The sequence below is a fragment of the Loxodonta africana genome, chromosome 4, assembly GCF_030014295.1.
Source record: "Loxodonta africana isolate mLoxAfr1 chromosome 4, mLoxAfr1.hap2, whole genome shotgun sequence".
In the NCBI taxonomy this organism is placed as follows: domain Eukaryota; kingdom Metazoa; phylum Chordata; class Mammalia; order Proboscidea; family Elephantidae; genus Loxodonta; species Loxodonta africana.
In genome coordinates this window covers 18,342,767-18,370,671 of record NC_087345.1, presented here as the reverse complement: position 1 = coordinate 18,370,671, position 27,905 = coordinate 18,342,767, and the positions used below count along the sequence as shown (strand labels likewise).

The 27,905-nt window shown below is 53.8% G+C and overlaps 1 protein-coding gene across 1 annotated transcript; it reads left to right on the top strand.

Annotated features, from left to right (window-relative positions):
• Positions 1 to 518: 518 nt before the first annotated feature.
• Positions 519 to 27,761, top strand: MCM5 (minichromosome maintenance complex component 5). The gene is made up of 17 exons (XM_003419790.4): positions 519 to 5,235; positions 5,461 to 5,635; positions 7,619 to 7,745; positions 7,825 to 7,953; positions 9,557 to 9,729; positions 11,732 to 11,887; positions 13,572 to 13,738; positions 15,320 to 15,491; positions 17,013 to 17,124; positions 18,503 to 18,646; positions 18,986 to 19,051; positions 19,229 to 19,405; positions 20,307 to 20,419; positions 22,484 to 22,612; positions 23,848 to 23,990; positions 26,014 to 26,141; positions 27,389 to 27,761. The coding sequence occupies exons 2-17, from the start codon at positions 5,469 to 5,471 to the stop codon at positions 27,488 to 27,490; spliced, it is 2,205 nt and encodes a 734-aa protein (XP_003419838.1). The 5' UTR covers positions 519 to 5,235; positions 5,461 to 5,468; the 3' UTR covers positions 27,491 to 27,761.
• Positions 27,762 to 27,905: the final 144 nt, after the last annotated feature.

Here is a 27,905-nt window from a genome sequence, read left to right as displayed (position 1 = left end):
CTCTGGGGCTCAGCTTTATCACCTATAACGTGAATACAGTGATATCTACCTCATTATTCTTGTCTTGGGGTTCAGTCCCTGGAGAAAGGCATTCATGCTTGGTAAAGTAGAGGATCAGGGAGAAAGAGGAAGACCTTCAACAAGGTGGATTGACACAGTGGTTGCAAAAATAGGCTCAAGCATAACAATTGTGAGGATGATACAGGACCAGGCAGTGTTCTGTTCTGTTGTGCATAGGAGTCAGCTCCATGGCACCTAACGACAAGCCTGTCTTGAGAAGCAAATGGGATGCCTGGGAAGTGTCATCACTATGAAGTCAGCTTCTGTTGTGAAAGAGGGGAGACCAGTGTTTTGTGATTCTTGCTGAGTGATACTTTCTTGCCCTGTGCGAGTCACTTCACCTTTGTCTCCTCTAATCTCAAGGAAACCTGTGAGGAGCCATTACCGCTATCAGGAAGAATTTAAAGCAGGTCTGACCAGCCCTCAGGAGTCCCTGGGTGGTGCAAACAGTTGAGTGCTCAGCTGCTAACCGAAAGGTTGGAGTCCACCCAGAGGTGCCTCAGAAGAAAGGCCTGAAAGATATACTTCGGAAAAGTCGCCCGTGGAAAACCATGGAGCAGTTCTTCTCTGACACACGGCGGGGCACCATGAGTCAGAACTGACTGGACGGCGACTGGCTGGTTGGTAGTTGCAGCTGGAAAACAAGCCCTTCTGGCTGCCTTACTCCTCAACAAACAGCCTCCACACCCAGGAAACTGACACCTGGTCACTGAAGGTGCACTGGATGGAGCAGGGACAAGGTCCGTACAGGGCCTGTACACGAGGACTGGAGTCAGGGGACTTTAGTCCAGTGGCACCACTAGGGCTGGTGTCAGCCAGTGCAGCAGAACCCACCCCTCCATCCAGAATGGTCCCGCTCTGCCCCGCTCCCTGCTGCTCTGGGTAGCCCCTCCCCTCTGCCATCTGCCAAGGCAGGACCTTCTTCTCCACCCAATGGCAGGCACGGTGGCCAGGCCTCCTGTACCCTGACCGGCTGGTGGTGGGGGGAGGTATGAGAAGGAGGTAAGGGTAATGGGGGTGATGATGAGGTACCACACTGGTAACACCAACCCTAGAGACTGGTGGGTGATGGGGGGAAGGGTAGGTAATGAAGAGATTGCACTGGGAGACAGGTGACACCAGCCCCAGTGATGCCACTGCCTTCGTGGCCCCTCCCCCACCACCACTGGCCAGCCCACTGCCACTGCCGCTGCCACTGCCATGGACCCTGGGGTCATTTTGGTGTCAACCCCTCTGACAGCCCACACACCCACCCCCATGCCCCCCAGTGACACCACTTCTTTAGTACCTAGCCCTGACTGTGTCACTAGTCTGTGACTTTGGACAAGTCACTTCCAGTCTCATTTTGTTCAGTGGTAACATAGGAACAACACACCCAGTTCCTATAGCTGGTGGGAGGGTCAGTGGTGTCCAAACACCAGCCTGTGCATGGTGGCATCAGAATCACCTGGGGACCCTCAACCACGGAATCCAGGCCCTGCCCTGAGAGGCTCTGATTCTGCAGAGCTGGAGTGGGACTCCGGAATCTCTGTTTATGTAAACTTCCCTGGGAGATTCCAATGTGCCACCAGGTCCAGGTGCCACTGTTGAGATAGTGCTTAGCTGCTAATGGAAGGGTTGGCTGTTTGAACTCATCCAGTGACTCCACAGGAGAACGGCCTGGCAATCTGCTCCTGTATAAAGATTACAGTGTGGAAAACCCTATGAGGCAGCTCTACTCTGTCACAAGGTGTCGCCACGAGGGCACCTAACAACAACATGCAAAGGTTAGGCATTCAAATTGCAGCTATAGCGCTTGTTTCCTGGACTCAGTTTCCTCAAAGGGGCATAGATAGTTTGTAGTGGAAAAGGAAGGAGGGAAGAAAGGCGTGGGGGGCGGGGAGTAGAGAAGGAAAGAATGATGAAGGAAGGGAACCCACCTTGAATTCTAATAGCAAAAGGGCTGAATTGGGGCCCTGGTAGCGCAGTGGTCAAACATTTGGCCGCTAACCAAAAGGTCAGCAGTTCACATCCTCCAGCCACTCCTTGGAGACCCTGTCGGGCAGTTCTACTCTGTTCTATAGGGTCGTTATGAGTTGGAATTGACTCAGTGGCAACAGGTTTGGTTTTTGGTATCCTCACTATGGAAAATTAAGTACCTATTACAAACAGTGAGTTAAATCTATGTCTACTGACCTGGAGGAACATCCATAAAATAATGAGAAAGGCAAACTCCAGATTAATTTAGTATCATTTTTTTATTAAAATCCTCCCATACATGTAAATACACATTTGTGTGAATGGGGCAAAAGGAGTGGAGGGCTCTGTTCCAGTTGTTCACGTTGAGAGGTGGGACTGGAGAGGAGTGGGCGGGAGATGAGGGAGATGGTGCACTTCGGTTTAATAAGAATAACAGCAAGCAGACCCTACGCACCAGGCACCGTTTGAATTCACTACCACTGCCTCCGTTTTCCAATCGTTAGAACAGGGCATGTTTGGTAAAGTACAGGGTCAGTGAAAATGAGGGAGATACTCCATGAGGTGGATTAACACGATAGCCACAACAATGGACTCAAACATATATATGAACGATCATGAAGGTGGCACGGGACCTGGAACTGTTTTGTGCTGTTATACATAGCTCACCATGAATTGGAGCTGATTCAAAGGCAACTAACAACGACAATCTCCATTTTACAGATGAAGAAACAAACACCAAGAGTTCACAGTAACTTGTTCAAGGTCGCATAACTCGAAGGGGCCAGAGTTGACATATGAACCTGTAATTAAAGATCTTAGTACTATTTAAGGAGGTAATACAATAAAGTGGTTGTGGGAAGGGTTGGTGGGTAAAGAAGCATTTCTAATTCATAAGGATTTCCAGGCACAAAACCAGCTCCAAGAGGGCATCGTTCAGTTACATAGATTTCCACGGACCCCAGAGAAGTCATGGTTCTGAGGCTAGTCCTAGAAGCACTCAGGTTGTGTGTGGGTAGGGCCCCAGAATGAGTTCTCTAAATCTTGGGGCCAAAGAAACTCTGCCTCTCGGTGCTGGCTGGGTCTCTGACACAGCTTGGGGCAGATCCTGTTAGCAGGGGCGTGCTCACGCATCCTTTCTGACAAATGGGCAAGATAAGGCAGCCCCCCAAGATGCACAGGAGATGGCAGGACCGGGTTGACAGGCTCAGCCCAGACACTGGCCGCTTGGTCACACCTCTTCAAGCTTTGGATTTGACTTTTTCTTCAGTTTGTCAGCAACAGGCAGGGGCAGACACAAAGCTGTCACTCAACAGTTTGTAAAGCTTAGGCTGTGGCAGTGGCAAGCACAGAGGCAAGAGGTTGGAAGAATGGGGTTCTAATTCTGGGTTTGAACACCAATGCATTTTCGCATTTTTAGCTGATCTCTCTGCGCTTTATCCCTATTTGCATAATTCTTCATGGGTTTTTTTTTTTTTGGCTGTAATGTTTAAGGAGGCAGATCTCCAGGTCTTTCCTCTCCAGTGCTTCAGGGTGGGTTCAAATTGCCAGCCTTTTGGTTAGTGTTCTTGTTGTTGGGTGCCGTTGAGTGGATTTCGTCAATTCTGACTCATAATGACCCCATGTGAGTAGAGTACAACTGTTCCATAGGGCTTTCTAGGCTGTAATATTTATGGGAACAGATCGCCAGGTCTTTCTTTCATAGAGCGGCTGGATGGGTTCTAATGGCCAACCTGTTAGCAGCCAAGCCCTCAGCCATTGTGTCACCTGGGCTCCTTTTTGGTTAATAGCTGAGGGCAAACTTTGCCACCCAGGGACCTTATGTGTACAAGGAGGGAGTTGAGATACAGCAGAGGTCACAGCTCACAAGCCTTTGGGGGCCAGACCTATAACCTGTGGCAGTTGAGTCGATTCCGATTCATTTTGACCCTATAAGACAGACAAGAATTGCCTCATTGGGTTTCCAAGGCTGGTAATCTTTCTGGAAGCAGACTGCCGCATCTCCCTGCTGATTGGCTGGTGGGTTCGAACTGCCAGCCTTTTGGTTAGCAGTCAAGTGTTTAAACCACTATGTCACCAGGGCTCCTTAGGGGCCAGATAGGAAAACTTAAGGGGAGAATTAGGCTGGGTGGGGACTGGGTGAATTGGAGAACCCATGTTCATCTAAAGGGTAGGAGCCACTCAGTTCCAGCTCATGTTGTTACTTGAGAATGCAAGCCCAGGTGTTGCCCAAATCTTCCAATTTTTCAAGTTAGGTTGGAAATCACGTTGTGAATTTTCTCAAATGTTAAACAACATCAAATAATTTAAGAATCTTCAGCTTTTGGAGGCAGCGTGTTAGGGTGGAAAGCACACGAAGCAGGGATGCAGGCGACTGCGTTCCAATGCTGCCTCTCCCATCCACCGGCCACAGGGCCGTGGGCTCCTCAGAACCACAGAGCGCTGGATCGCACTCTGGCAAGGGTTCGCCTCTCTGGGCCTGAGTCTGTCATTACAAAATGGGGCAATTTGACCCTCTAATTTCTAAGCTACTTCTTTCACCCCACGGTTCCGAAAGGGGTCATTTTCTTGTTGTTGCATGCCATTAAGTTGATTCCCACTCATAGTGACCCCATGTGACAGAGAAGAACTGCCCTATATGGTTTTCTTAGCTATAATCTTTACAGGAGCGGGTCGCCAGACCTTTCTCCCGCAGTGCCACTTGGGTGGGTTACAGCCGCCAAATTTTCAGTTAGCAGTTCAGTGATTTACCATTGTGCCACCAGGGCTTTTTAAAAATCTCAGGAAAAGTACACGAAACAGCTTTCAGCACTTCTACCGGCAGCCCGCACTCATCCCCTGCCCTGAAAACTGGCCCCTCCGCCATCTTTGCACCCGCCCCACCCGCGCTGCCACCACTACCGCGGCCTCTTCCTTCCGAGTCAGAAGTTTCGCGCCAAATCAATTGCTCCTCCCACAGAAAATGGAGCCCGGAAGAAGGCTGGAACTGACGTCATATGCCCCACAGCCAATCCTCTCCGGCGGGAGGCGGGGCTGGGTGGTCCGGGGTTTGATCACGGGTCACACAGTGGCCCAATCGCTGGCCGCAGGGCGCCGGCGAACCAATAAGGACTCAGCGGCCGCGGCGTCTGAGCGCGCCGTCCCGCTTTTCCCGCGAAACCCGGCCGGGAGCAAGGAGGTTCCTGTCTCCCGGAGCCCGTGGAGCTCGGGGAGGGAGAGGTGAGGCCGGTGGGACTAGGCAGCCGACCCCACGGAGGTCCCCTGGCATCTGCACTTTGGGTCTCAGTGGAGGTGGCCTCCGGGAGGGGAACTGGGGCCACCCTCACCCCCACTCATTGCCGGGACATCCCTGCTTCTGGTTCCGAGCAGAGGACCCTGGCGTCGGAGGGGAGAAAATGCCGCGCACTGCTCCCAGCCCGCCTTAGCTCTTTATTCCCCTGCCAGGTGCAGTCATGTCGGGCTTCGACGACCCTGGCATTTTCTACAGCGACAGCTTCGGGGGGGACCCCGGGGCCGATGAGGGGCAGGCCCGCAAGTCTCAGCTCCAGAAGCGCTTCAGGGAGTTCCTGCGACAGTACCGAGTGGGCACCGACCGCACCGGCCTCACCTTCAAATACAGGTGGGCACTGAGAGGGACTGGAGCAGAGATGCACCTTCAGCCCCTCTGCTGTAGAGCTGGGGGTGGGGCAGACCATGTTTGGCCACACTTCACTCAGAGCCCATTAGTGTCCTAGACAGCCTGAGCAGAGGTTGGAAACAGGACCAGAGAGCCGAATCACCCGGGTCACAGCGCGTTTTCCACTCCCCTGGCCCCCAGAGCATATGGTTTTGTCTGTTTTATAACTGAAGTTAATTTTGGGGTGTGTCGAATGGGCCACTAACAACCCAGCTAGGGCTGCTTGGACAGAGACAGGTCTTGTTCCTTGTTCAAGTGCTTCTTATGTTCTTCCAGGTAGTGTCTGTGATACCTTGTAAGCTCAAGTTGTCCATGGGTGTAAATGGTGAAGATGACAGCTAGGGTTCCCTTCACTCATTCATGCATTCATTCATTCAGTCTTGAAACTTACAGTAAGTCTCTGGGTTATGAACGTCTGACTGAGAATGTCTGACTTAGGACAACTGTACTGGGCCTTTAATGTTATATCACTTTGCTCTCACTTTAAAACGACTGAACCAGCCCCTCCTGCAATGAATTCTTTATCACAATCACCTTCATTTGCTGCACGTGCAGTTTTTAATTCCTTGAAAGGACTTCAGGCCTTTTCTTGCACTAAAGTAAGGCTAAGTAATAACCACGCAGAGGACCCAGAGGACCTAGGCCTCAGGGGGAAGGGAATGCCATGTGCCATTTCCAGCCTGTCCTAGCTCTGAGTTCTGACTTAACTGCAAATTTCTAAAGACACACTTAGGAATGAATCTCACTGGTAACCCAGATCTCTTATATAACCCGGGAACTGCTTGTGTATTGATGGAGCACCTGCTGTGTGCTGGGTGCTGTCCCAGGTGCTGGGCCACAGCATGGAACAAGCTGGACAATGGACAAATCCCTGCCTTTCATTCATTGTAAAAGCCAATGGTGTCTTGTTGAATTCTGGTAGGCCAAGCTACTATCTGGAGACCATAAAATGCAGAGAACTTGAGTTTGTTAAAGTTAGGCCCTGGATTGAACCCGACCAGTTCTTAACTGAGTGACTTGCAAGTGACTGTCTCTCTGGGCCTCAGTTTCTTAATCAGTAAAGTGGGTATAGCCATTCCTGCCTCCATTTATAGCCACACCAGCTAACACTGATCACCTGCAACGTGTAGGGTACAGTGCTAAGCACTGAGTTACAAAAATGGAAAGACACTGCTTGCCCTGAAGAGGCTCCTAAGTCAGTAAGGTGAGGCTTAGAGACCCACAAATAAATTACAAGGTGATCATTGCCTCAGTGGAAGAGTGGAAGGCAGAGGAAGGAGCTGAAGTCTGACTTGACAGTTGAGCTGAGGGAGGAGTTTCGGGAGTGGAAGGCATTCCAGGGAGGAGTGATTGCATGGATGGCCTGTTATACAAGGAAGGGTGGCCTGTTACACAAGGGACTTTCAGAGACCGGCTGACGGTTTGATATGGCTACTGGACAAAGTAGAAGAGAATGGGTCCTGAGATGAGGCTGGGGAGCAGGCTGTGCATAGGTCAGTGGTCCCCAAAATGTGTTCTTGGAACAGTTCTGTGGGATGCTCTGTAAAAAGAGTGTCTAGTGGTTGACAAGACAGTCAAGGTCCCTGCTGCCACGGAGTCTCCAAGTTTGAGGTTAGTTCCCAGGAGTGAGTTAAAGTTTCCAAGGAGTCATGCAGTGAAAGTTTGCAGTGAGTGTCTGCCAAGCTGACCTGTGCGGAACCCCGTCTTCGAGCATTTAAACGTCCTTTATCTTGCGGGCGCTCCCGTGGAACTTTCTTTGGAGGACTCCTCTGTCAGCACCGGGGAGCCTCTGCAGCACCTTGTAGTGAGCTGTTTGCTTGGCTTGGGAAGGGGAGGGCGCGGTGGTGGCCGCGCTGCAGGAGATGTAGATGTGCAGGCACCCCTCAGCCAGCGTTGGTTTCCCTCCTCCGCACCCGCCCGCTATAGGGATGAGCTCAAGCGGCATTACAACCTGGGCGAGTACTGGATTGAAGTGGAGATGGAGGATCTGGCCAGCTTTGATGAGGACCTAGCTGACTACTTGTACAAGCAGCCAGCCGAGCACTTGCAACTGGTGAGTGGGCCCCCATCCCTGAGCCTTCCAGGGCTGGCCCTGCCCCATCACAACAGCCTGTCCCCTTCCTCTTCTCTAGTTAGAGGAAGCTGCCAAGGAGGTGGCTGATGAGGTGACCCGGCCCCGGCCCACCGGCGAGGAGGTGCTCCAGGACATCCAGGTCATGCTTAGGTCGGACGCCAGCCCGTTCAGCATTCGCAGCCTGAAGGTGGGTCCACCTAGGGGCCGGTCTGAGGGTGGTGGCAGCCAGTGCATGGTGGAGAGGGGCAGGCCTGGGCACCAGCTGTGTGAGCCTGCCAAGTCACACCACCTTTTTGAGCTGGTTTCCTCCTCTGTAAAACCAACTCATGGGACAAATGTTTACCGAGCCCCTCCTGTGGGCCAGGCATTGTGTTAGGTCCTGGAGAAACAGTGACAGACTGAATGGACACACTCCCGTCCTTGAGGAGCTTACATCCAGTGGGGGAGACGGAGCATGCCAGTCAACATTATACGTGATAGAAGGTTACGTGGTTGTAAACTCAAGGAAAGAAATCAAGAGGGTGATGAGACTTCAAGGGACAGCGTAGCAGGGACAGGCATCTAGGGACCATGGTTTCGGGGGACATCTAGGTCAATTGGCATAACAAAGTTTATTAAAATGTTCTGCATCCCAGTTTGGTGAGTGGTGCTTGGGGTCTTAAAACTAGCAAGTGGCCACCTCAGATGCATCGGTTAGTCCCAACCCACCTGGAGCAAAGGAGAATGAAGAACACTGAAGAGATAAGGAAAACATTAGCCCAAGAAACAGAAAGGGCTATATAAACCAGAGACCCCATCAGCCGGAGACCAGAAGAATTAGATGGTGCCCTGCTATCACCAATGACCACCCTGACAGGGAATGCAACAGAGAGTTCCTGACAGAAGAGGAAAAAAGTGGGGTGCAGAACTCGAAGTCTGATAAAAGGACCAGACTTAATGGTCTGACTGAGACTGGAAGAACCCCAGAAGACATGGCCCCAGGACTCTCCATTAACCCAGAACTAAAACCATTCCTGAAGTCAGCTCTTCAGACAAAGGTTAGACAGGACTATAAGACATAAAATGATACTGGTGAGGAATGTGCTTCTTAGCTCAAGTAGACACTTTAGACTAAGTGGGCAGCTCCTGTCTGGAGGTGAGATGAGAAGGCAGAGGGGGACAGGAGCTGGTTGAATGGACGCAGGAAATCTGAGGTGGAAAGGGGAGTGTGCTGTCACATTATAGGGATAGCAACTAGGGTCACATAACAATGTGTGTATAAATTTTTGTATGAGAGACTAAAGCTGTGAACTCTCACTTAAAGCACAATTAAAAAAAAGAAAAAGGGTGTTGAGAGAAAGCGTGGAGGCCTCTCTGGAAAAGATAGGGAATGCTCCTTTGAGGAGGTGACACCTGACATGATGTGAAGTCCTTAAAAGCAAGGATGATGCCTGAGGCTCCTCTGAACCCCATGTTGAGGGCAGCCTGGCACTGAACTGGGTCCACTGGGTGGACGCTCAGCAAACAGGTTTTCAGCTGAAAGGAAGAGCTGTGGCCCTCCCTGCAGCTCTGTGCCCCCCCATCTCCTGGCCCAGGACACTTCCCAGCAGGTTTCAGATGCTCTCTGACCCTGCCTCCTTTTTTAAAATAATTTTTAAAAATCGTGATCAATATATAGGTAACAAATCATTTGTCATTTCAGCAGTCTTCACAGATGCAGCTCGCTGACATGACATACGTTCATCATGCTGTTCTACCGTCACCACCCCAGCTCCCTTTAACTAACATCCCTCCTCGTGGCTCTGTTGCAGTCGGACACGATGTCGCACCTGGTGAAGATCCCTGGCATCGTCATCGCGGCCTCTGCAGTCCGGGCCAAGGCCACCCGCATCTCTATCCAGTGCCGCAGCTGCCGCAACACCATCACCAACATCGCCATGCGGCCGGGCCTGGAGGGCTACGCCCTGCCCAGGAAGTGCAACACGTGAGTGGGCCTTGGGCAGTCTGTGTGGCTGGAAGGGGCGTCAGAGCACCACCAGTAGCAGCTTATTAGTGGTCCCCTGGGAAGCGTTGGGGAGGGGGGCGTGCCGTGGTGCCCGGGGTTATGAATGGGGCATGGTGTCCCTCTACATTGGTGAGTTCAGCTCCTACCGGGATGCCCAGACAACCTGTGCTGGGAACCCAGGGTTGAGAGGGAAAAGGATGCCAGGGGGATTTGTCTATCTGGAATCTTCTATAGCAGTCAGCAAGCCGGTTGCTGACCGCATCCAGCCTGCCGCATGATCCCAGCCATGCTTGCTCACTGTTGCGTTGCCTGTGCCTGTGACTGTGTTCGTGCTACAGAGTCTTGGTCCCCTCTGCCCGTTCCTGCTCAGTTTCCTGACCTAGGCATTGCAGTGTCCCAGGGCTCAGCCCTGCGGTTGTATTTCTACACTCACCCCTCTGTGATCGCAGGCTTTACGGACGGCTGATGTGTGGAGGCTATGCACGGGTATCTCCACTGACCACCATGCTGGTCTGTCCAGCAGCCTGCAGACGTCCAATGTGGGTGTCTAATGGGCATTATAGACTTGAATGTGGCCCAAATGGAGCTAAATTGCCATCCCGTCCCCAGACCTGTCCCTCCTGCATCTCCCCCCGCTAAACAAAACACCATCTTTTCATGTGTTCAGACCCAAATCACAATGTTTTCCCCCCATCTTGCATCTAAACCATCCTTTTGGCTCTTCCATCAAATGTGTGTAGAGGATGGGACCATTTCTTACCACCTTTGGCTCACCTGCCCTGTTCCATGCTGTTGTTGTCACTCACTGGAACAATGCAGTGACCACCTGGTCCCCCTGCGTCCATCTTTGTTCCCCGCCATCCGTCCTCCACCCAGCAGCCAGCATGACCCTTCTAAATTGCAAGTGATTCAGTCATTTCCCATCTCACCCACAGTCAAGTCCTCTTTTGGCCCTGTCTGCCCCCAGCTCCTTCCCGCCTTGCCTGGCACTCCTCGTCCTCACTGGGCCCCAGCCGCATGGCCTCCCGACTGCTCCCTGAACACGCCAAGCACACGCCGGTCTCGGCGTCTTGAGCTTGCTGTTTTCTCTGCCCGGAATATTCTTCCTCAGACTTCCACAGTCTGTATTCTCACTTCTCCCTTCAGGTTCCTCCTCAATGTCACCTCGTAAGAGGCGCCGCACCTGACCCGCCATGTTATTCAGGTGCACACATACCTGGCTGCTCTCTTCGTACCTGCCTACTTTTCTTCAGAGCTCCTAGCACTGCCTGTCGTCATGTGGTCATTTGCTTGTTAGCTTTTTCTGTCTCCCCTGACTAGAACTTAAACTCTAGAAGAGCAGGGGTGTTTTGCGCACTGTTGGTTTTTTGCACCTAGAGTAATACCTGGCACGTAGTAGGTGCTTTGCTATAAGATTTGTTGAATAATGGCTAGAATTTTAGACAGAGGCCTGAGAATGGTCTAGAGGTGTTTAGAATCTCACTGGAAAAGATCTTGGGGTTTTCGTGGGGGGTTAGTAAGTAAGGTCATTGATAAACTAGCCTCTGGTAGCACAGTTGTTAAGTGCTCGGCTGCTAACCACAAGGTTGTTGGTTTGAACCCACCAGCCGCTCTGGGGGAGAAAGATGCGGCAGTTGGCTTCTGTAAAGATTTACAGCTTTGGAAACCCTGTGGGGCAGTTCTTCTCTGTCGCAAGGGTCACTATGAGTCAGGATCAACTCAACAGCAGTGAGTTTGGTTTGGTTTCCCAATGGGGACCCTGGAGCCCCCTGAGGGGACTGGAGTGTGGCTTGTCTTCTGCCGCTCAGAGGGAAAGTCAGGCTCCAGAGGGTCTCCCAACTCCTAACTTGGCACTTGGCTACCATAGAGCAGCCCTCCATTTAGGGCCTTTCCTAGCTCATCCTGGGTACCCCTTCAGTTGTTGCTGGTCACATCTTGTTGCTGATTCGTGGTGACTGAGCTCTGACCCCTCCCCATGCAGGGATCAGGCTGGGCGCCCCAAGTGCCCTCTGGACCCCTACTTCATCATGCCCGACAAGTGCAAATGTGTGGACTTCCAGACCCTGAAGCTGCAGGAGTTGCCTGATGCGGTGCCCCACGGCGAGATGCCCAGACACATGCAGCTGTACTGTGACAGGTGGGGCAGGCAGGGCTGGGCACATCCCTGAGCCACACACTGAGGTGGTTCACTTGTGGGTCCTCTGGAGTGTGGTGGGTTGTAGGGAGGAGAAAGGGAAGAGGTGATGGCTAGTTTCTGAGCAATTGTGCTGTGCCTGGTGCTTTCCGTATGTTTCCTCTCGCCTTCCGGTAACCCTCAGGGGGCATCTTAGCCCCCATTTTGCAGATGAGGAGATGTAGCTTTGAGAGGCTAACTGGCTTAGTGAGTGGAGGAGCTGGGTTTTGAGCCTACATCTCTTGCTTTCCAGAGCCCCTGTAGAGGTACCTTTCCAGCCGTCTTGGGACTGGGAGGCCCTGAGAAGTGTTCTAACAGGCCCAGGGTGGCATAGCTAGGTAACCAGCTTGAAAGCCTCTTCCCAGCTGGGCATCCCCCACTCCACATCTGTTCCCCAAGGCTTTCTGTTAAGATTTTGCCCTTGGGTTTCCTGAGTAAGTTGCAGAGGGGGCTTAGAAACCTGGGAGGAAGGCTCGGAGAGCGCTAAGTCAGCCTCTTACCCGGGCTTCGCCACCCTGAAGTTGCATGCCATTGTTCTGTGCATGTGAATTTTTCTGAGGAGCTGGTCCATAGCTTTCATCAGTGGGTGAATTACACGAGTCTGCCGGACTCAGATTCCTCGTCAGCAGGGCGGGGATATGCTCTATCTCTGCTGTGATATTTAAAATGGAAAATGGGCGTCAAACGCACGATTCTGGGCACAGATTAAGTATTTCTTAAATTATGTATTAGGTTACTAGACAGTAGTAATCAGTATGTAATAGATTGTTCTCCAAGAGGCATGTGATAGAAAGTTTAAGAAGTGGTATAAGAAGAGAGGCGTTGGAGGCTCATAGAATGTTACAAATGGCAGCAAAGATCCCCCATGGAGCTGTGACTCTATGGTTTATAAAGCACCATGGTATCTGTTACTTCCCCTGATCCCACAGCAGTAGAGGCAGGTCAGATCACTTTACCGTCCCCCATCTTAGAGATGCAGAAACAGGCCCAGAGAGGCCCAGTGACTTCTTTGAGGTCACACAGCTACTAATTTTGCAGAGCGCATTGCAGGTCCAAATGTCCCCTCCATGCTACACTGGCTCTGGCTGAAAGGGATCACGTTTTAACATTTTGTTTTGTCGAGAGAGTGAAAACTCAGAGACAGGTTGACTTGGCTGAGCTCATGGAGCCAGGAAGTGGCAGCAATGTGAGTGGCCCAGGCCAGGAGGCTGGGATAGAATGAGGCAGAAGGCTTCTCCTGAGATGGCCACAGGGAGCCATGTGACAAGCCTGACAGCAGACAGCATGGAGATGGGGGCTTCTGAAGGGCTGTGAGTAGCAGCACTGAGCCTTCCCCCGAAGCCCCGCCAACATAACACAGGAGCTCAAGAAGGCAGCTGGAGGGGGAGGCCATCACCTGCCTTCCTGTCCGACTGCCACCCTAACCGGGGATCGTTAATGCTGTTCTCTAAGCAATGAGCCATCTAAGGATAGGGTGGGTTGTGATGAAGGACAGAGGGACCCTTTCTCTGGGCCCCACGGGCTAGAGGTGGGTCAAGCAGAGATGCTCAGGTGTGCTGTGAGCGTGATGGGGGTCAGTGAATCACGGGCTCCTGCCCCCACCAGGCTCTCACCTTTTCTCTTTCCTCCCCTGTCATCATTCTCTCAGGTACCTGTGTGACAAGGTCGTCCCCGGGAACAGAGTCACCATCATGGGCATCTACTCCATCAAGAAGTTTGGCCTGACCTCCAGGAGGGGCTATGATAGGGTGGGCGTGGGCATCCGGAGCTCCTACATCCGGGTCCTGGGCATCCAGGTGGATACTGATGGCTCTGGTGAGTCGGCTTTGGGGTCCTGGCTCAGCCCTGCAGAGGCTGCGCTTGCCCACCTACCTTCACAGGTAGCTTGTGATCTCATGAGGTAGCCCAGGACATCCTTACATTGCTCGTGCTGCTAGAATGTTCATCTTTATGTTAAGCAAGAGCTTGTCTCCCTGTAGCATCCACCTGTCAGTCCATGCTGTGGGCCCTGGCCTGAGGGTGCTTGCCTAAATGCAGGACCAAGGCTGAAGGACTGAAGACAAACTAGTGGGGAATTGCTGATCATTCCCACAGGAGAGGCACGAGAGGGAAACGTGGGTTCCAGATGACGGGAGCTCAGGAACCAGCTGCAGAACTGAGATGATGGCAGTGAACCTGCCAGGGGACAGTGCAGGGAGAGGTGGTGTCAGTGGTGATTCCAGCCAGTGCTAGAGCAGGTGGGAGAAATGAGAGCGACAGGAGCCTCATGGGAAGGGGGCGTGGGGGCTGGGTTTGAAGGACAGCAGGACGTGGAGGAGAGGATCTTCCAGGAGGAAGAGGGGTGGCTTGAATGGGTGAAGCCCCTGGCCTGGCATGGGTGCTGAGTGGGTGCAGGGACTGGGGCCATGTAAAGGGCCTTGAATGCCAAGGTGAGGACTCGTGCTTTTACCTGGGGGCTGTGGGGAGGCACTGCAAGGTTTTCCAGGTTTATGTCCGTGCTGGGTGCAGTGAGTTGATTTGGAGGGGAGGGTCCCCAGACTCAGTTTACAGACCTCTGTGCCCATTCCCTGGTAGCTTATCTTGGCTCACAGCTTTTAACCCCCCAATGCTGGTAGTTATAGGTTTCTGTCTCCAGTTGGATTTCTCCCCATACCCAGGCCCTCCTATCCAGCTGTTGACGTGTCTACGTCAATGTCTTTGAGCCATCTCAAGCCTGACGCGTCCAGAGCAGAGTTCCTTCATTCCCCCACCCTATCAAGCTGGCTCCTCTGTCTTCCCGTCTCAGCTAACGCCCACTCCATCCTTCCAGTTAATCAGGCAAAAAACCTCAACGTCATCCCTCACCTTATCATCCCCATATCTCACCTGTTGGCACACCTGGTGGCTCCACCTTCAGATACATTCAGGGTCTGACTACTACTCCTCACCTCCTCACCACGTCCATCCTGGCCCAGGCCGCTGCCATCTTGGCCCTGGATTGTTGCCAGCCTTCCTCCCTGGTCTCCCAGCCTCTGCCCTTGACCCTATATCCTCTTTTCTGCACAGCAGCCAGAGTGATTAATGCCCTTAGAACCAGAGACATCATGTCGCTCCTTGGCTGAAAGGGCCCCATTTCTCTCCGTCAAATGAAAGGCCATCTGGCGGTCCCCAAGGGCCTACACAACCTGGCTGTCTATACCTCAGACCCCCATCCCTTCTCCCCTTGCTCTCTAGGCTCTGGAACACACCAGGCCCACTCCCGAGAGGCTGGGGCTAAGTGGTCCAACTGGGGCATCTGCCTTTATCAGCCTGAGGCTCTGCCCTCTGGGAGGTTCCAAGCTGGGCCCAGGCAGGGGAGTAGGCTGGAGGAGGGTCCCCCTCACAGCCCTCACGCACCTCCCTCTCCTGCCCACCCAGGCCGCAGCTTTGCGGGGGCTGTGACCCCACAGGAGGAGGAGGAGTTCCGCCGCCTGGCCTCCCTGCCCAACGTCTACGATGTCATCTCCAAAAGCATTGCTCCCTCCATCTTCGGGGGCATGGACATGAAGAAGGCCATCGCCTGCCTGCTCTTTGGGGGCTCTCGAAAGAGGTAGGGAGCCGGGCCCATGGACCACTGGGGCCTTGGGTAGGGGCTGGCGACTTGGCCTCAGGACAGCTGCCAGATGATGAGGGCTTGAATTGTCTTTTCATTTTTCCTGGGGCCCTCGGCCATGCTCCTCCCCCCAGATCTTTCCCAGCCCCAGTCTAGCTGTCAGCTGGCCGGGGGCTAATTCACCACCCTGGCTGGAGGGTGGGTGCGGGAACCCGGCAAGCGCAATGGGGAGAGCTCTAGTTTAGGGTTAGGGGATTAAGTCTCTGCTATGCTCCTTACTTATGCTCCTTACTTAGTGTGTGACCTGGGCAGGGAGGCAGCACCGCCCTGAACCCGAGTGTCCCCGTAAATTAAACAGGTGAAAAATCTGACACTCAGGCCGCCACACGTCCTTTTGAAACTCTGAAAAAGGGCTTTTGAAATTAAAAAAAAAAAAAAAAATAGAAACATAGAAAATAATAAGAGTATTATTATTAAGAGCTGACGTTTACTGTGAGTGCCTTGGTGGTGCAAATGGTTAACACACTTGGCTGCCGAACAAAAGGTTGGAGGGTTGAGTCTGCCCAGAAGTGCCTTGGAAGAAGGTCCTGGTGATCTGCTTCCAAAATTCAGCCACTGGAAACCCCGTGACACACGTGGGGGTGCCGTGAGGGGACACACACGGGGTGCCGTGAGGTGACACACGGGTGCCGTGAGGTGACACACGTGGGGTGCCGTGAGGTCACACACGTGGGTGCCGTGAGTTGGCGTTGACGCCACAGTGACTGTTTCTGTTTTATAAAAACGTTAACTGAGTTCGGATTACGTGCCAGGCGTTCTTTTAAGTGCTTTCCATGTCTGAAACCCAGTCAGTTTTCACAGCCACGCCGTGCAAAAGCTGTTAAACCTGTTTTATAGATGAGGAAACTGAGGCACGGGCAGCTAAAGGGACTTGTTTGAAGTCACGTGGGGCTGGAAACCTGCGCTAGTGCCCATTCCACTCTGCTGGCACGGCCTGCCGTGGTGCCCCCTTTCTTTCCCCCTGAGAGAGGTGTTCACTGTGTGTCCAGTGTGTGCCTGCTGTGTGTGTTTACTGTGGGTCCACTGTGTGTACCTATCGTGTGTCCACTGTGTTCACTATGTGTGCCCACTATGTGTTCACTGTATGTTCACTGTGTGTGCCCACTGTGTTCGCTGTGTGTCCACTGCGTTTGCCCACTGTGTTCACTGTGTGTCCACTGCGTTTGCCCACTGTGCGTGTCCACTGTGTGTCCCCACTGCATGTGTCCGGGCACAGCCACGAGTGCCGTTCCCTTTGACCCGCCCTCCTCTGCAAGGTAGGTTTTATCCTGCCCCATCTTTAGGTGAGGCTTACCACGGCTGGCAGATGACAGCTGGATGTGAACGTGGGTCTCAACCAGAGCCCCTGCTCTCCCCTGCTTTCCTGCCTGCCCTGAACCCCAAGACAGGTCAGCGACCAGCGTGAGTCTCTGCCCCTGGATAGATTGTCACCTTGTCCGTCTAACCATGCTCCCCCAGGCTCCCTGACGGACTCACTCGCCGAGGAGACATCAACCTGTTGATGCTGGGGGACCCTGGGACGGCCAAGTCTCAGCTTCTGAAGTTTGTGGAGAAGTGTTCTCCCATCGGGGTGAGTGGCCCAGGACAGCCCTTCTCTCTACCTTGCTGTCCCCACAGGGAGGAAGCCTGGCTGTAGGGCAAGACCACTGGGTCCTGGGACATCCATGGTGGGCTTGCTTTTACATTGCTCCTGGCTGCTGTCAGGATGGCAGAGAGGAGAGAAGAAGGAAACCACTGGTGTGTGTAGGTTTGGGGCAAGAGCACTGGACTGAGAGTTGGGACAGGGTTTGATTTTCAGCCTGGCCAGGAATCAGCTGTGGACCTCGAGCAAGTCCCCTAGTCACTTTGTGCCTCAGTTTATCCATCTGCTAAATAATATTAATAGTAATAATAGTCCAAATAATGGGCCAGACACGGCTCTAAGTGCTTTACATATATGTACTCATGTAATGCTTACCTCAACTCTATGAGGTAGGTGCTGTTACCACCAATTCATGGAAGAGGAAAAGGAAACTGAGGCACAGTATAGTTAAGTGTCTCGCCCAAGGTCCTGCAGCTAGTAAGTACTGGAATGGGGATTTGAACCCAAATGTCTGCTCACCCATGTCCTCTGGTGCATTGACAGTGGTCTGGGAGGACCAGCAGAGGGTGAGGAGGTGACTACCTTTGTCAGTGGAACAGGGCTGTGCGGATGCGGGGAGTTTTTGGGCGTGAAGTATGTTGGGTTTTCTCGGCCAGCATTATCCAATTGCAGTGTCGTGTGAACTGTGTGAGCCACGTAGGTGATTTATAATTTTCTGGTAGCATCAGTAAGCATATAAAAAGAAACAAGTGAAAATAGTTTTAATAATTTATTCTACTTTATCCAATGTATCCAGAATGTTATCATTTCAACATGTAGTTCAGTATTAAAAAAAAAAAAAAAACAAACATTGATTAGTACACTTTTATGTTGGCACTAAGCCCTTGAAATCTGGGTGTGCCTCACACTAGAGCACACCTCAGGTTTGTTCTCCCACATTCAAGTGCCCCCTGTGGTGACCACTGGACAGCGCAGGTCTGTATGGAGGTGACAAGGGACTCAGTGTGGGGGAAGCCTTTGGTAGGAGTCAGGAGGGCCCCCCCACAGCTCTGAGTCCAACATGAAGAGCGTCTCTTCTCTTCTGTGGGCCTCCATTTGCTCCTCTGTGAGCCAGGTCCCTCTGGCCCCTTCCCAGGGCTGTGGTGAGGCTCCAATGAGGTTCTGGAGAGAATGCCCCGGGAGGACACCTAGGCCAGGCTCAATGCCATGGCGGCTTCCCCATTCCAGAAGGAGGAACATGGAGTGGGAGCCCTGAGCTCTGTTCTGTGACCTTGAACGAGCCTTAACTTTGAGAGCCCTTGACCCACTGGGGTGAAAGAGTGAAGCTGGTATTGGGCCCTGACGTCTTTGTTGTCCCCTTGCCCAGGTGTACACGTCTGGGAAAGGCAGCAGTGCAGCCGGCCTCACAGCCTCGGTGATGAGGGATCCCTCGTCCCGGAACTTCATCATGGAGGGCGGAGCCATGGTCCTGGCTGACGGTGGGGTCGTCTGCATTGATGAGTTTGACAAGGTGAGATGGCGCCCAGTGGGTGTGGGCCTGGGATGTGTGTCCTCCTGTGCCTGGACAGCAGAAAGAACCTCTGACCTGGCTCCAGAGGCTGCTGGTCGCCATAGGGTAATGGTAGGAAGTTGCTTAACCTCTCCCAGCCTCGGTGTCCACATCTGGAGAGTGGAGAGAGGAGAGCCAAGCCCATGCAATTGTCACCATGATTAGAGATGACGCAGTTTCTGGCACTGGCCTAGCAGGGAGTGGAGGCTCAGGAATGATTGGGTTGGTGTTCTTGCTGCCGTTGCTGCGCTATCTCCCTCATCTGGGTGTGTCTGATAGACATTTCTCTTTCCCAATCAGATGCGAGAAGATGACCGCGTGGCAATCCACGAAGCCATGGAGCAGCAGACCATCTCCATTGCCAAGGTGAGCGGTCCTCCCGGCAAGCCCCCTCTGCCTGGCCCAAGCTGGCCCAGCTGTGCTCAGGGGCCGTGCGGGGCTGGAACGGGTTGGCCCAGGCCTCTGCTGGTGGCCGCAGGTCTAGAATCTGGGGGAGGAGGTGACATGTCCCAGGGTCTCTGTCATCTCCTCTGTCTCCCTTAGGCCGGGATCACCACCACCTTGAACTCCCGCTGCTCCGTCCTGGCTGCTGCCAACTCGGTGTTCGGCCGCTGGGATGAGACGAAAGGGGAGGATAATATCGACTTCATGCCCACCATCCTGTCCCGCTTTGACATGATCTTCATCGTCAAGGACGAGCACAATGAGGAGAGGGACATGGTGCGTCCAGGGTGGGGTGGGTGGCTGCAGGGAGCTCTCGGCTCTGGAAGAGGGCCAGTGAGGCCTGGGCCTTGGGAGGTCCCGAGCCATCAGATACAGCCTTGAAGTGGAGAGTACCTGGGAGTCTGACCTGGCTCTGCCCTGAGAGGTGTGCTCGTGATTCAGGCCTCAGTTCCTTATAGGCGAAAAGGAAGAGGTGAACTTGATGATAAGGACATTTGGTTACAAGTAACAGAGCTGCAGTCTCTGATAAATTTCTGAAAGCAAAGAACTTAATGGCTTATGTAATCGACAGGACCAGTGGTGTGCTGGCTTCAAGCCCAGCTGGATCCGGGTTCTCAAACAGCATTGTCAGGCATCCTCCTGCCACAGTCTCTGGGCCTTGCTTTCCTTGGTGAAGGCTTTGTTCTCAGGCAGCCTCTCACCTATAGTGGCTAAGATGGCCCCTGGAAGCTCCTGGATTTTGTCTTATCAGTTTGACACCCCCCAACGAAAGAGGGACTTCCTGTCTTCCGTTAGTTGTAGCAAAAATCCCATGTTGGACTTTCATTGGCTCAGATCAGATCAGATGCCCCACCCTGAAGCAGCAACTGTGGTTCTCGTTGGCTGGGCCTGGCTGTATGCCCGCCTCCCTGTGAGTGGTTGGGCGGAGCCCCGCCTGAGCCACAGGACTGGGCCAGGAGGAGCAAGAGTGCTAGGATCTCTCTGAAGGGAAATCCAGGTGCTCTTTTCAGAAGGGCACTGGTGTGAGCCAGCAGGAGATACATCCCTGAGGTCCGAATGCCCTTCCTGGCTCTATGATACTGGGTCCCCAGCTCCATCAGCTGTGCCATCCCTACCCCTGTTGGGACCCAGGCTCGGGAAGTCCTTTGGGCTGACCCAGTGTCCCTCTGGCCCACAGATGCTGGCCAAACATGTCATCACTCTGCATGTGAGCGCATTGACACAGACACAGACCGTGGAAGGCGAGATTGACCTGGCCACGCTGAAGAAGTTCATCGCCTACTGCCGAGCGTGAGTCCTGGGCTCGGGCCCACAGGATGGAGCTGCCTAGTGTCCCTGATCCTCACAGGACGCCTGAGACGATGCCGCTTCTTAGGTTTAGCTTCGCTGAATCTGCTCTGCTCCTCCTCAGCCTGTCCAGGTCACATTGGCTCTTGGCCTCAGTTTCCCCATCGAGGGGGTAGGATTTAGGTGGTCTGGAAGATCCCCTTGACTTCGATGTGCAGGGAGGGCATTGTGGTGGTCGTGGGCATGGGTGGCTTCGTGTCCTTGAGCAAGTCAGTTGACCTTTCTGAGCCTGTTTCCCCAGCTTGATGTTCCCTGGGGTTTTGTGAGGATGGCACAAGATGATGAGTAAGTGCTTGGCATAGTCCTGTACCAGGTAGGTATTTATTTGGTCAGTGGTAGCTGCAGCTCTGTTATTATCCTCACAGACTCTCAGTAAGAGTATGTTAACGGTGAACGCTCACCCAGTACTTAACTTTGCCAGGCATCATTCTGAGCATTTTTTAACTTGCATCCTGTTGCCATCAAGTAGATCCCAATACCTAGCGACCCTGTAGGACAGAATGGACCGCCCTGTAAGGTTTCCAAGGCTGTAATCTTTGTGGAAGCAGACTGCCACATCTTTCTTCCACAGAGAGGCTGGTGGGTTTGAACTGCCGACCTTTCAGTTTGCAGCTGAGTGCTTAACCACTGTGCCACCAAAAAAAAACCAAACCTGTTGCCATCAAGTCAATTCCGACTCATAGGGACCCTATAGGATAGTAGAACTGCCCCATAGAGTTTCCAAGGAGCGGCTGGTGGATTTGAACTGCCAACCTTCCGGTTAGTAATCGAGCTCTTAAGCACTGCACCACCAGGGCTCCTTACATGAACTTTAACCCTTCCCCAATATCTACAAAATAGCTACACTGTTATTCAGTTTTACAGGTGGGGAAGCTGAGGTAAAGAAAGATTAAATTTGCCCATGGTCACATGTAGGAGGAGCCAGGATTTGAACCCAGGTGTCTGCCTCTAGAGGCTGTGGTTTTAACCACTACACTAAGATCTTAACCTATAACACCTCATTTATCTTTGATGGAATTAAAACCTGAGGGTCAAGGGGCCTTCAAGTGTCCCTCCAGTGAGCAGCTGAAATGCTACAACTGGGCAGGTCCCTGACTCCTCCCCAGTTCGGCTGGAGCGAATGGCGGTGCAGTGGCCTTGCAGTTCCTGGGTCTTTGTCAAGGTTCTGCACTCTTTATGGCCCAGTCCTCACAGGCTTGTGCACGTCAGAGAGCTCTGGATTCTACTCCAAGTTCCTGAGTGGCCTTGGGGAGGTTTCTCTCTCCCTCTGGGCTCATCTCCTCATTCTTAGATTAACTTTAAAAAAAAAAAAAAAACCCATTGCTGTTGAGTTGATTCCAACTCACAGTGACTGTATAGGACATAGTAGAACTGTCCCATAGGGCTTCCAAGGAATGGTTGTTGACCTTTTGGGCAGCTCTTAACCACCGCGCCACCAGGGCTCCAGACGAGTTAAGGCTTCCCCTAAATCCATGATGGTCAGTTGGCCAGGAGGATGGGGGGAGATGCTGATCAGACCTGCATGTCCCTGCCGCCCAGCCTCCAGGAAGACCTTGCCCTGCTTGCTGCCCCACATCACCAGCCACCACCCAGCCTCTTGGGATCACCAGTGCATCACATCCTCACTTGTGTAGGGATGGCCTCTGACACTGCTTCAGACCCATAACATGTCCTTTGTTAGACACTGGGGGGGCAGGGAACAATGCCCGCCTCCTGGCAAAATACCATGCAGCATCCCACAACAAGGAAGGTGGTAGTTTTCACCTCCTGGAGCTGTCACTTGCTTTCTTCCACCTGCTGTTCTCTCCTGACGTTGATCCCTGTGATACCTGCCCACAGCCCAGATTTCAGTTAACTCTGTTCCACGTGGTGGTGGCCAGGCCGTGTGAGGAGGCCACTGGGGCGTGTGGGAAGGCATGTCTACAAGCTGGACCAGGGCTGGGGACAGGGTGGGTGCCCCAGGATTCCCTCCTGGCCTCAAACCAGCCGCTCTCCACTGCCCTGCAGGAGGTGTGGTCCCCGGCTGTCAGCAGAGGCCGCCGAGAAGCTGAAGAATCGGTATATCATCATGCGGAGCGGAGCCCGTCAGCACGAGAGGGACAGCGACCGCCGTTCCAGCATCCCCATCACAGTGCGGTGAGCGGACCCGGGGCGGTGCCAGGTGGAGGGGCTAGGGACCGCATCACTGGTGAGAGGGCCCAGGGCAGCGCTGGGGTGGATGGGCGAGTGACCCCATCACTGATGAGCAGACCTGGGGCAGCACTGGGGTGGACGCACAAGTGATCTCATCACTCTGTGGTGAGCAAACCCAGGGTGGTGCTGGGGTGGACAGGCAAGTGACCCCTGTTATTGCGGTGAGGGGGCCCAGGGCAGTGCTAGGGTGAATGAGCCAGTGACCCCATCACTGTGATGAGTGGATCTGGGGCAGTGCTGGGGTGGACGTGCAAGTGACCTCATCACTGTGTGGTGAGCAGACCCAGGGTGGTGCCGGGGTGGACGGGAGAGTGACCCCCATCACTGTGGGGTGAGTGGACCTGGGGCAGTGATAGGTGGAAGGGCTAGTGACCCCATCACTGTGGTGAGAGGGTCTAGGGCAGCGCTGGGGTGGATGGGCTAGTGACCTCATCATTGTGGTGAGAGGGCCCAGGGCAATGGTGGGTGGACAAGTGAGTGACCTCATGGCTGTGGTGAGAAGGTTCAGGGAAGTACTGGGGTAGACAGGCGAGTGACTCCATCACTGTGGTGAGTGGCCAAGGGCAGCACTGGGGTGGATGGGCGAGTGACCCCATCACTGTGGTGAGAGGGCCCAGGGCAGTTTTCTTAGTTCCTAGCTCTCCCCATTCTTAGGAGTTTACAGAGTGGAGTGGTTAAGAGCTTGGACCCACCTGGTTTGAATCTTGTCTTCCGCACCAGTTAGTTAGAAGTGATTTGGCTGTATGTAATGGAAACCTCACAAAGTGTAGCCTAAATAAATGGGAAGTTTATTTCTGTCTTACATATAAAGGTCTGGAGGTCGGTGGTCCAGGGCTGGACTGATGGACATTCCAGGCAGCAGGACAGGAGAGAGATGGTTCACCTTTTAAGGACACTTCCTGGAATTCCTACTTGATGCTTGGAGTTAGAGCTTACTAACTACAACTTAGTCACACAGACACACCTAGCTGCAAGAGAAGCTGGAAATCTCAGCTGGGCAGCGTGGGCTGGAATAGAAATTAGGGTTCCGTTACTACAGAGGGAAGGGGAGTGGATTAGGGGGACAGCTAGCAGCCTCCACAATAGTCTTTCTCCCTTGGGTCAGCACCTCCTGAGGTTGGGTGGGGCAGAGGAGGGGTGAGCTGCTGAGGCTCTGAGCATCCCGTCACTCCGTGCAGGCAGCTGGAGGCCATTGTGCGCATTGCCGAGGCCCTCAGCAAAATGAAGCTGCAGCCCTTCGCCACCGAGGCAGACGTGGAAGAGGCCCTGAGGCTTTTTCAGGTGTCCACGCTGGATGCTGCCTTGTCCGGCACCCTGTCAGGTGAGCAGTTGCTGGGGACACAGCCCACCTGGTCTCGTGGGTCCCCGGAGCTAAGCTGCATGAGCTGAGCCTGGACGTGGTGGGGCCTGGGTGTGTGTTGCTTCTCTGCACTGCTCTTAGCTTCCTTCTGGCAATGAGCTGCTCTCCCTGTTTTCTCCCCCTCCCTGTGGAGGACCAAGGTGGGAAGAAGCGATTCTTCTCCAGAGTCGTGAACACAGTTCGTTAATCATTTTTAATCATCGGTTAAGAACAACAGTCAGCCCTCCTCTGTTGAACTCGTAACCTTTTCAGTGTGTCCAGAAAGCTTCCCCCATTTATTCTACAGCTGCCCCTGGGGTTCAGGCTGGGTGGAAGTGGATGTTCAAAGAGGCCTTTCCATGGTGCCCAAGGTCACCAGTCCCTTAGCTAGGATGCAGGTCTCGGTCCCCAGGCCTGTGTTTTCTCACCATAGTCACACTGCCCCTTGGGTGTCAGCCTTTCAGCAGGCCTTCCCTGAGACCTGGCTATGGGCAGGCTTTCCTGGATACATTCATTTGTTCCCCCAGCAGATACCTACTGGGCATTTAATATTTGCCGGGCACTGTTCTCAGTGCTGGGTATATGTTATTAGGTGCCATTGAGTCAATTCTGACTGTAGTGACCCTGTGGGACAGAGTAGAGCTGCCCCATAGGGTTTTTCTAGGCTGTAATTCTTTACAGGAATAGATGGCCACGTCTTTGTCCTGTGGAGCCGCTGGGCGGGTTCCACCTGTGAATATAAATGTGAGCGGATCGCAAAGTCCCTGCCTTCGTGGAGCTCTCATTTCCGTGGGGAAGTGACAGGCAGGAAAGAAACATATAAGACAAGGTGGTGGAAAGTGCAGTGGGAGAACGACAGCCAGGTCAGGCCTGCTGGGGAAGGACTGGGGGGGTGTTGCCTGTGGGCGGGTCAGGGGTGACCTGTCAGGAAGGGACGTTAAGCAGGGACCTGCGTGAAGTGAAAAGTGAAATTCCGTGTGGCTCCCTGGGGGAAGAGCATCGTAGGCAGAGGGAATGGTAAGTGCAAGCCTCGGGGAAGCAGGCTTGTCACGGTCAGGGAACGCCAGGGAGCAGCGGGAGAGGAGGTAAGGGAGGTGGCCGGGGTAGGCGGAGGCCTGTCTCTCCACCCGCTCCCCCACCCCGGCTTCCTGTCACAGGGTACTTGATGAAGGAGGGCTCTCTGGGGTGCTGAGGGCGCAGAGGGTGGGAGTGATTTGGAGCAGGATAGTTGAGTTGGGCCTTGCAGGCTGTGTGGCAGGGGCCTTGCAGACTCCTTATTTCCACCCAGGGCAGTGAACTTTGCCTTCCCCTGCTCAGGGGCTTTCCTGACCACAGCCCCACCCTCTCCTTAGCTGGACCACCAAGGTGCCTGCAGGGTAGGTCAGCAGTTAGGAAGCATGAGCCCCTGCTTGCCGAGGGGTACTTGGGGCACTTCACAGATGTCCCCACAGAGCCTGCCCTCCCTGGGTCACTGAAGGCCCCCTCCAGCACCATCTGGGGATCTTCTCCCTCAGGAAGTGGTCCCTCAGTCCCTGTGGCCTGTTCTGCTGGCTGTAATCCACGTGCTATAATTGGCAGATTTTTCTGGCTTGTTATAATAAAGTCAGCCCAGATCCTTCAGAGCCTTCCAGTGGCCCCTCATCTAGCCAGAATCAAGGCAGAACCTGTTTCCAAGCCTAGAGGACCTGGCCCTTGTTACCACTTTGCGGGCCCGTCCCTGGCCCCCTGAGGTGCTTTTCAAAGCAGTCAGGTGTGCCCCTGCCTCATCGTCCTTGCGCTTGCTGGTCTCTCTGCCTGGAACGTTCTTCCCCAAATGCCTGCCTTGTTCCCTGGTTAACCTGCTCAGAGAGGTCCTCACATCGCTCAGCACCTGACCCTCTTCCTCCGATTTCCTTTTCTGGACCTGCCTCAGGGTGTTCTGCCTTGAGCTAGAGGGGTCCTCACTGTGTGTACACCAAGGGCCCGGCACCCTGACCCTGACCCCCATCTCACTTGCTTGCTGTAGGGGTGGAGGGCTTCACCAGCCAAGAGGACCAGGAGATGCTGAGCCGCATCGAGAAGCAGCTCAAGCGCCGCTTTGCCATTGGCTCCCAGGTGTCGGAGCACAGCATCATCCAGGACTTCACCAAGCAGGTGGGTCTCCTGGGGCTGGGCCTTCTGGGGGTGAGCCTCTTGGGGGTGGGCCTCCTGGGGCCAGGCACTGGTGGAGGGGGTCTGCTATGGGCTCCAACGGCCTGGTCACCCCCCACCCACCCAGCACCAGTGTCTGCTCAGCAGACAGGCCCGGGGTGGGGGTGGGGGTGGTAGGAGTTGGGGCAGCTGCACACCTGTGTATACCTATCTCCTCTGTGTCCCAGGCCTGCTATTTTACCTCTCCTAAGGACTGTTTCAATTAGGGGTGGGGCATTTTTTCTATCCCATGAAGGGTGGGAGGGAGGAGAGGTAGCAGGGTCCTGGCAGAACAACACCCGGGCCTCCCCATCTGTCTCTTCCCATCTATCCCTTCCCCCATCACCTGGCTTTCCTGCGGGGGCGGGGGGGGAAGTGTGGGAGGTGAGAACCAGGAGGATGAGCTCGTGGGGAGGGTGCTGTTGATCCTTAGTGGGGAGATGCTGTGGGGAACTTGTCATCGTCTTTGAAATCACAGGGGCCATCCTGGCTTCTGGTCTCGGCTCCCTTTTGTCTACATCAGCTTGTGCTGATCCTTAAAACAGCGTCATGGGTGTTCATGCCCATTCTGTTGGTGAGCAGACCAAGGCTCAGAGAGCTTTAGGATGTCAAGAGCTTGGGTTCTAGAGTCAGGTGGACTTGATTGATGCCCTGGCTCTACCACTTAATTGCTCTGTGACCTTGAGCAAGTGACTCAGCTTCTCTGTACCTCAGTTTCCTCCCCTGTAAAGTGGGGCAAATCCTAGTACCAGCTGCATAAGGTTGCTGTGAGGATGGAATGAGCACATAAAGACTTAGAAGTGCCTGGTCCCTAGTAGCCATGCAGGAAAGGCCCATTCTTTTTTAATTTTATTTATTTTGTTATTGAGAATATACTCAGCAAAGCATACACCAGTTCAGCAGTTTCTACATGTACAATTCAGTGACATTGATTACATTCTTTGAGTTGTGCAGCCATTCTCACCCTCCTTCCCTGAGTTGTTCCTCCCCATTAACGTAAGCTCACTGCCCCCTAAGGTTCTTGTCTAATCTTTCAAGAGGAAAGATCCATTCTTATTATGAAAAGAAAGGGAACGTAAAGTCCTATCGAGCAGAGGGGTGCTTGGGCTCTGCAGGGCCCTGTGGGCAGCTAGCAGGCATTCTGGGGTCCTGGCAGGCAGTGCCTGCTCCCCTGGGAGGCACGCTCCTGCATCCAGCCCTGTGCTCTGCAGAAGTACCCGGAGCACGCCATCCACAAGGTCCTGCAACTCATGCTGCGGCGGGGCGAGATCCAGCACCGTATGCAGCGCAAGGTGCTCTACCGCCTCAAGTGAGCTGCCAGCACGGACGTCTCTGCCTCACGAACCCCTCTGCCTCGTGGACCCCTCTGCCTCGGGCCTCCTGTGCCGTGTCACCTCTCCCTGCTGGGCATCCCTGCAGACTTCCCGCGTGCCCTCCTGTCTGCCCTGGGACAGAGGGACACCTGCCCTGGGGGAAGGAGCGGCCATGTGTTGCCTCATTGCCTCTGGGCCTCTGTCCCTGCAGCTCCGGGAAATGTGGTTTTGGAGTTTACTGAAATAATAAAGCCGTGGGTGTATTTGGACATCTGTGGGCTTCTGCACATGATGGCCTCTCCCCCTCCAGCCTGCCCTCACAGCGAGGTGGGTGTGGGGGAAGAACAGGCCTAGGAGCCAGGCAGACCCCAGTTCTGTCCTGGGTCTGCCCTTAGGCTCCTGGGTAAGTCACTGC